At 34.4% G+C, this 9565-nt stretch overlaps 1 protein-coding gene across 1 annotated transcript; it reads left to right on the top strand.

Moving 5' to 3' along the window:
• Positions 1–277: 277 nt before the first annotated feature.
• LOC116028890 (protein N-lysine methyltransferase METTL21A) lies at positions 278–4111 on the top strand. Its single transcript, XM_031270739.1, has 5 exons — positions 278–603; positions 1917–2059; positions 2324–2505; positions 3470–3583; positions 3662–4111. Exons 1-5 carry the CDS (start codon positions 337–339, stop codon positions 3787–3789), a joined length of 834 nt encoding a protein of 277 aa, XP_031126599.1. The 5' UTR covers positions 278–336; the 3' UTR covers positions 3790–4111.
• Positions 4112–9565: the final 5454 nt, after the last annotated feature.

Genomic DNA, 9565 nt, shown 5'->3' with positions numbered 1-9565 from the left:
TTGTCTCAAGGTTATCTTTTTTTCTTCCTAAAATCCATGGAATTAAAATCCCGGAGGGCCATGGGATTCTAATTCCATGAAAATGAAGGAATTGTAATTCCGTGGAATTGTAATTCCCTCCAACCAAACGAAGGAATTTAGTTCCCTTCGGAATTAAGTGGGAATTACGTGGGAAAGGAATTGTAATTCCCTCCAATCAAACGACCTGTTAGTGTAAGAATATGTGTAGAATTTGGTGCAGAATTTGGTGTAAATGGTTGGAGCTGGAGGTGTTTTGACTACTCTAAAGCCCAACACCGCGAAAACTTTAAGCAATCCGGCGGCGTTGAGCAAAGGATGGTGGGAGACGAAGGAAAACTTGGCGAAAGAGAAGAAGAGGATGGAGGTGAAGAAGAGGAGCAAATTGTTGAAGGGCTGGGATTGTATAAGGGAAAGGTGAGGATAGTGAACAGTGAAGAGCCATCAGAGGAGACGATGCTGCTGTGGGGAATACAGCAGCCTATTCTCTCAAAGCCCAATGCCTTCGCCAAACAGTCTTCCCTCCAACTCCGCCTTGACTCTTGTGGCCGCTCTCTATCCATTCTTCAATCTCCTTCCTCTCTGGTATGCACTCTTACCAGAAATTGAATTTAAAAGATTTTTTTTTTTTCTCACTGCAAAATCAATGTGTTGGTGGTATTATAATCTGCTGGTGTATGTAATTTTTAATCTATTATATGCTTCTTATTGTTACCGCAAGTTCATGACTTTGCTAGGCAATTAGTCTACGGTAATTTACACTTTTGTATAGCAAGGATAAAGCGGAAAATCATGTTTTCTAATCTATATTTTTTTAATCCCCGGGTTTAGCTGTATTTATTGATTGCAATGCCCTATGTGTTCTTCTGGAGTAGCCATTTGCTTCTGAAATACCTTGTACCTCATCAAACCTACTTGTGACTTGACCCTGGTGTTCATTGATCCTTTATCAATTGTCATTTGGGGCTGAGTTCAATGAATAATTTTGTAAAACTTTGCTATATGGTGTTTGTGTTTTGTGGCGACTGGGAAGATATAAAGAGCCCCCATGAATGGTTTAGGGAGATTTCTGGGACAAACTTCTGTGTGCATTTGTGTGACCAAAGGAATGTAACTTTGAGTGGAGATAAACTTAGGCGTTTCTATATTACTTGTATAAAATATATTCATGTAACTAAATCCTGGCTGGCTTCCCCGTCATAGTGAGCTTACAGCATGCTGGTCAATTATCACTCCAGATTCTATTGATTTGGACCAGATTCTATTGATTTGGACCAAGCTTGTTCTTAAATTTTAGATCTTTAGATTTGTAAGATCATTCTGCTGGTCTAGGCTCCCTGCTTCGGGAGTCTCCAAGCTCTTGCCCTGCAGTAACTTGATGCTCTAGTGTCCTCTTGGGACTAACAACTCTATGGCTAATATTGAAACACAGAGAACTTGTAGATGGAAAATTTTCCTAAATTTTGTAAGAATTTCATTTCAGATTGGTGAATTTGTGAGAATTCCTGGAATCAATGAAGGAATTTAACTCCCAGTGGAGATAAACTTAGGCATTGCCTAATTATCCAATAATACAATCGTAGGTAAAATGGCTGTTTTCCAATTGGCTGATACAAGCTGTTCGAACTGTCTATGGTTTCTTTGGGCTATGGATTCCATCTTCATTGTGAGTTTTGAGAAAGCTGGAATTCTGATGCTCCATGGTTTCTTTCCTTTAAGACAACATAATTTAGTTCATATTAATCTTCTCAGTTTTCGGGTGGGTTAGTGGTGATTGTCTTTTGTACATCAACTGCGTTGTCAAAGTCCATCTTTCACACACAAAATTTATATTATCATAGTATTGCAATCAGTAATTCCTCAAATGATCAAGTGCATAGATATGCTTTTGAATTTAGGGAACTCCAGGAGTAACTGGTTCAGTAATGTGGGACAGTGGAGTTGTTCTTGGAAAATTCTTAGAGCATGCCGTGGAATCAGGGACTGTTTTGCTTCAAGGAAAGAAGGTCGTTGAATTAGGCTCTGGCTGTGGATTAGTGGGGTAATTATTATTGGTGCTTTAACTTTGTCATATAGTGTCGGTGCTATTCTACTCTTTACCAGTTAAGGATATCTATAGTAGCAAATTAAACATGGAAAACTAGTAAAAGTTAACAATTATATTCCATTGTAGAGTTATTGCAGACTAGTATGAGGTACTTCCCATTAAATTTCAGTTTATATAAACTTGTTTCACATTAGTACCAAGTAAAACATATATTTTTAATAAATCTATTGCCTTTCTTCTGGCTTTTGTCATTTTCAGGTGCATATCAGCACTTTTGGGTGCTCAGGTTATTCTTACCGATCTTCCAGATAGATTGAGATTACTGAAGAAAAATGTTGAAGCTAATCTGTATGGAGATGTAAAAGGTTCTGCAACAGTGACTGAACTTACCTGGGGAGATGAACTTGAACCTTTTCTGTGCGATCCTTTGCCTGATTATGGTATGATGGGCAACCTTTCTCTGAATACCATAATACCTTAATAGTTCAATTTCTTATTCATGAACGCGTGCCACAGATAAAAAGAGCTAATCATAGTACATATTTTATAATTGTACTTCTTAATTTTTTTGACCAAAACATGTAGCTAAGTAGATCAAATGCTTACCTGGAAATTAGTTAAATATTTATTTAGTCTTTTCTTGAAATGCAAATCCACTATTCATTGAAACAATATTACTTGGGTAATTTCTCTCAATTCTCTGTGAAAGATGGCAAATACTTGAATGAACAATGTTCATATCACAATATACCAATGTTCATATTCTGGTATATTAATTTTTAGGTGATAAAACCATTTGAATATTAATGTATTAGTATTTGAGCTGTTGAGCATTTATCTCATGAACATTTACATATTATCATATGAATGTACATGTAATACAATTTGGACATTATTATCTCATGTGTGTCCGCGAGTATTACTGGTAAAAGAGATTGTAGTTCGTCAATGAAAGAACCTCTCTACTCCCTAGGTAGGAAATTGATAAAGGCCCTATTTCTGTTTGGTAACATAGTTAGCTTATTAGCCAATTTTAACTTGTTTGACTACTATTAGGTGTTTGACTTGGTTAAATAGCCAATATGAGTGTTTGGTTAATCAGCTTTTTTGTAACAGCTTATTGTTCCAAAATGTTAAAATTCAAAAAGCTGCTCAATAGAGTCAAAGCAGCTTTTTTGAATTATACCCTTAAAAGTCATTTTGTATGTAATCATCTATCAGCTAACAACTATTTGCCAAACACCCCCAAAGTGATTTCTCAACCAAAATCATCTAGGTTACCGTGGTTGATACATATTTGTCCATAGTTGATGTCTGAAATCTCCTTAATTGATGCCATGGTATTTTTCTTCGCTTGACTGAATATAAACTACACGGATAACATCTGTTAATCTTTCATTGCAGTTCTGGGGTCGGATGTAATTTACAGTGAAGGAGCAGTAATGGATTTGTTGGAAACACTTGTAGACCTCTGTGGTTCCGAAACAACAATTGTTTTGGCTGGTGAACTTAGAAATGGTACAAATTATCGATGCCTGTAACTTCTGAGTATTCTAGTCATAATCCAGCACTTTCATATTCTCCTTATTGTTGCAGATGCCATCCTCGAATACTTCTTAGAAGCAGCTTCGAAGGAGTTCATTGTAGGGCGTGTTGATCAAAAGCAGTGGCATCCAGATTACCTCAGTCCCCGTGTTGTGATTTACGTTTTAGTGAAGAAGTAACCTGGTCTTTTGCTTTGATCTATTTGAAGCTGTGTTTCTGCTCGACACATTTTAATATTTCTTGAACATATATGTCTTAAGCTGTATACGTAATAGATAGCTGTTTGCTTTACGTTGAGTGTCTTATAGTATAGTTTTGAATGCAAAAAACAGTGGCCCTTGCTTTATGCTTTAGAGTATACTTAATAGTGAGGTTTTTTAGCGGTTTTTGAGGAGCTTTTGTAAGTGTGATTAGAAAAGAGAAAATATGAGGGGAGGAAAAACAACAAAACAAATCTGATTAAAAAAAAATTAAATAAATATTTGCCGGGTGCGTGTAGTACATGTGCTTGTTGGGTGCACCCGTGTCGTGACTGCCTTTGAATTCTATGCAATGGCATTACTGTTCCAATAACTCTCCTCTTGCCGTTGAATCCAAACCCCCTCTCTCTCTTGCTTTTTCTCACTTCCACTTCACTATGTACTGTACCAAAAACTCCAAATAAACCATCGATATGGTTGCTCTTACAATGAGAAAATGTCTCACAACAATATAATATCTTGTTTGGCAAAGTTTATGATTATATTTTATCATTAAGATGTCGAAATTTTTTACAATGTCTTCAATATTTTTATGTGGTCTAGAAATGAAAACTATGGCAATTTACTAGAACAAATATTATGAATATAATATATCATAAATGTTATTAAACATTATATGATGTGTTTGTAATATAATGTTTATGTTTATTAAATTATATTTTTATGAACATATAGAATAAACATTATGAATCTATTATAGATTGAACAAAAGAATGCCCAATTTGACAGAAAATGTCTTCCTAGATTTTTAGTTGGAAGACATTTTCTGGATTCTTTATTTTTCTTGTTTATCTTCTCTATCATCACTTTTCAAACTAGTTTTGGGATTATTATTACCACCACCACACAACTACAACCTCCACTTATTATTATTATTATTATTATTATTATTATTATTATAGAACAAATAATCTGTTCATTTTCAAGAAAATGAATCAAACACACAAAATGTAATTTCTTAACTTTTAGCCATATAGTTTTATGATCTTTAGAGCATCCTTATCTGTTTAAACTTTTGCACAGTTTTTAAAGTGATACTTAGGAAAGAAAGTATGGCAAGAAAAAATGAAGATAAATGAAAAAGGAAAAGAAAACAAACATCTAACATCAAAGGATAAAATAGAAGAAGCTAAATCTGACATAAAAACGCGCCGGAATCAATTTTGCTTCCAAGCGCCTTTTTTGCGCGTTATCTGCCTTCCACGCGCGTAATATATGTTTTACTTCCTCTTTTCTCTCACATGGTGGACCCCATTAAAAACTTATTCTTGCAGGGATAAAAACCACCCAAATAACTCATTCTCACATCTCTTAAAGCCAAAGATCTTGTGGTTTAGTGGCACCCAATGTCCTGTTGACTCTTTGTGTTTCAGTAGCCTCAGTAGCACTCAAAAAAAAAAAAAACAAGCAGGTGTGGATGCTCTAAGCCTAAGCCTAATGTTAAAAAATTAATCATTTTTTGAAAAACATTATAATTTGTGATGGTAGGAGCAATCAGTTCATCTCAATCTCTCATTTAGAAAGGTCACTACATGCCATTTGACCACAAGGACATTAGCTGAAACAAGTGATTTTTTTTTTTTTTGAGGACATTAGCTGAAACAAGTGATTTTTTTTTTTGAGTACTACTGACTCTGTTACAGTGTAGTATCTGTTCATAGCTACTTTTTCAACTTAATGAAGCACAAAGAGTCAACAGTTGCCTCCACTAAGACTCGAACCCACTCCCTTCCACATGAGAGTGTACACCGGGTGTCACTTAATAACTACAATATGTACATCTTGTTCTCCATTAGAATATTACAAATGAAATATATGATCCTATATATAGAAAATAAACATTACCTTTCGTTAACACAATGAACACATGACCCTTCATTTATTCAAGAGATACAATAGTTAGGATTAGTGCTGTCAAAACGGGCCAGCCCGGCCCATACGGGCTGGCCCGTCCCGGGTTAGACCTAAAACGGGCCTGAAAACGGGCCGGTCCGGGCCAAGCCCGTTTTCTAAACGGGTTGAGATTTACAACCCAACCCGCATATGGCGGGCTGACGGGCTAAACGGGCCAGCCGTACTAAAAAAATATTTATTACTTTTTTATTAATTCTAAATTTCTAATACATAAACTTATTATTTATATAATTATATTCAAAGTTTTCAACAACTAAAACAAGTTTTAAAATCTTAAATTGTAAATAAACTCCCAATCATCAATAAACATTAAACATCATTACAACAAAAACATTAGAACTTTACAGGCTTCAATCAATCATCATTCATCAACATTAATAACATTAGAAGCCTTGTAATCCATTGATAGATCATCAACATTATCTTCATCATCTACATAAATTAATATATATATATATATATATATATATATATATATATATATATATATATAAATCATTAAAAGTTTATAAGTATTCATACTATCTTGTAAATAAATATTAAATAATCATCCGGGAGAGAAAGACGAACCAGTCAGGGTCACAAAATCGCAGTAGCTCGGAGCTGGCAGAAAGACGAACCTGTCGCTGATTGGAGCCTCGGAGGTCCGCAGGTCGCAGGTCGCCGCTTCGGCTCTTCGCACTTTCGCAGTTGAGCAGAGAGGGTTGAGAATGAGAGATCAGATACGGAGTATGTGAGTATATGATAGACTCATAGACATAAAAATTAGGGAGGATGGGAGATAACAGAATAATAAGAGATTAGGGAAATGGGAATGAGGAAAAGGGAAAAGGGAAAAGGGAAAAGGGAAATGGGAAATGGGAAATGGGAAAAGGGAAATGGGGAAATGCTCACTGTCTCTCACGCATGTCTGGTTGTCTACCTCACCACCCTCAAGCCTGCATGGGCATTGCGCAACAATGTTTTTTTTTTTTTTTTTTTTTTTGGGGTTAAACGGGCAAGCCCGCGGGTTACCCGGGTTAGCCCGTCTTAACCCGTATTTTGACCGGGTTAAACAGGCCGGGTTGAATACGGGCCGAGCCAGAATTTGTGCTGCCCAACCCGCCTATAACACGGGTTAAACGGGCCCAATCTGGCGGGCTGGGCCCGTTTTGACAGCTCTAATTAGGATAATACTCACACATTAATAAAATATTATAACAAGATGAAGAGGTAGCAAATAAAAGGTCATGGGATAATGGTCAATGTATATATTTATAACAAATATTAATATTATTACTGCTATTATTATTTCAATCTCGTGGCTCTACCAAACACATCCTTAGCTTTGTACCAATTCAAAGATTTATTCTCTTGTTCCCAACACTATAAAAACCACTGTACTGGACTACTGGGTTGGCCAAAGTCCAAAATACACTGTGCCCCTGTTTGGTAAATAATCAGCTTATCAACTAATTTTAACTTATTTGGTCACTAAAAAAGTGTCTGGTTAATAAGCATTTTGTAACCTCAAATTACGAAAATTCAAAAGACTACTCAAAGCAGTCTTTTCAATTAACTTTTTGAGAAAAGAAATTATACAAAATATCTATCAGTTAACAGCTAATTTACCAAATAACTTTTTACAATCAACTAATATTATCAACAAATCATACCTTCTAACCCAATCAGCTAACAACCAATTACCAAACAGGCATATAAAAACCATAAAGAGAATAAAAACATTATTGGAGTTGGCAAAAGTCCAAAATAGAGTAACTGTACTGTCTGCAGTTAGTGTAGGGGATTTCTGCTGCATATGAGATAATTGCGCTGAGAGGAACAGGTTGATGCAGTTTTATTCGTTTCAAATGGTAAGGTCATGACTGGTTCTTTGACCGGTAACTTTTTCTTCAGCAACCTAACAACATCCACATTGGTTGTGGTTTTTCACAAAGTTTCCTTTTTTTTTTTGTTTTTTTTTAAAATTAAATTTGGAGGGAGAGAAATAAAAATAATACTCAGTAATAAATAAATAAAATAAAATAATAATAAAAATTGTAAGGTGGCCGCTCCCGCAAGCACGTGAAATGCACCCACCAATTGTGTGCACAATATAGAAGTTCATGCAGCCATTTTTTGTTATTCTAAAAATTTGTGTCCAAAAATTTCATTTGTAGAACAACCTCACACAATCTCTCCTCTCTCATCTAGGAAGAAAAAACTATGACCGAAAACTAAAACAAAAAACTAACTAATGGTATTTTTCTAATCCGTAGTGGTAGTTTTTCCAAATCTTCATTTTTGTTTCGAATGATCAGATAAGGCTCCAAACTATTTAGCAAAAAGTTTATTTTTGGAATTACATTTTCAAATTATAAAAACTTTCATATTAACTATTAAACTCTTACAAAAAGTGAAATCGGAACATTTGATGTGATTTTGATGTGCAATTTTCTTTATACACATGAATGCTCCAAACCCCACGACTTCCATATATAAAGAAAACTACACGTAGAGGTCATATCAATATAATCTGTAATGTTAGGTAATCTATAGGTAAAAATGTTTTAATTTCTTTTTTGTTTTTTTTTTTCAAGAGTTTGAATGTTTATGAAATTTTTTGTAGTTTGAAAATGCAATTGATTTTTCTTTTATTTGACATTTTTCTTAAATAATATGAAAGTATTTGCCAAATATTTTGTGGTTTGATGACATCACTGTTGCTTTTCGTAAGGAAGGTTTCAATAGCATAATTTGCTGAACAGATACCATAAATAGGTTAGAGTGTATTAAAAAAGACTTGAAAGTACGTTTAAAAAAAAATCTGAAAGTATTTTATTTTACTACTGAGTCCCGACAATAAATTTCCAACCCTATGGAAGGGCAATAATTCATATTTTATTTCAACATATTGATTGTTAGAATATCAAACAAGTAATACAGATACATCATACAATTCATAATTGTCAAACTAGCGATTAAATTGGATTATTTATTGTTTATCTTACGGGAGCTAGTCTAAAAAGTAAAGAATATAACGATAGATAAGTCCAACCAAATCAATCCCACAATTGATTTAATATCTAAGGTTGTAAAAATGGATCAAAGCTAGTTTGCCAACCCTAACTCCCCCTGTAATGGAGCATCTTAGGGCCTAAAATTTTTGGTCCACGAAAATGCAAACCTTGTGAGCTTGACCCGCAATGGTTGACGGGCTATGTGGATTAGCCCGTGCGGGCCACATGACGGGTTATGTGGGTTAGCCCACGCCGGCCACATGACAACCCGCGAGCTGTCCATTTAAAAAAAATGAAAAAAATTATATATATATACACAGGTTACAGCAAGGCAGCAACACTATATATATATATATATATATATATATATATATATATATATATATATAGTTAATTACATTTTTTGTCTTAAGTTTATAGGTGAATTCATTTTTAGTCATTTTTCAAAGCACAACCTTGGTCCTAGTATTATTGTATGTGGCATGATCATTTTTGTCTTCCGTCAACAAAATCGTTGAATACAAGGACATTTTGATCTTTTTATACAAAACAGGTTGACCCACTATATTTTTATTTTTATTTTCTTGAAAAATATTCATAATTGAATACCAAAATGTAATTGTATTTTACGAAATTTCAACAATTTTGTTGACGGTGGACAAAAATTATATTAGTCATTTTCCATTATTATTATTTTTTTTTTTTGAACGTAACATTACTTTTTTTTTTTGGTGCTCAATTTTCCAATATTACTAGCACCAAAGGAGATGTCCCCCCCCCCC

The sequence above is a fragment of the Ipomoea triloba genome, chromosome 9 (genome assembly GCF_003576645.1).
Source record: "Ipomoea triloba cultivar NCNSP0323 chromosome 9, ASM357664v1".
Classification (NCBI taxonomy): Eukaryota; Viridiplantae; Streptophyta; class Magnoliopsida; order Solanales; family Convolvulaceae; genus Ipomoea; species Ipomoea triloba.
This window is presented reverse-complemented; position numbering and strand designations above follow the sequence as displayed.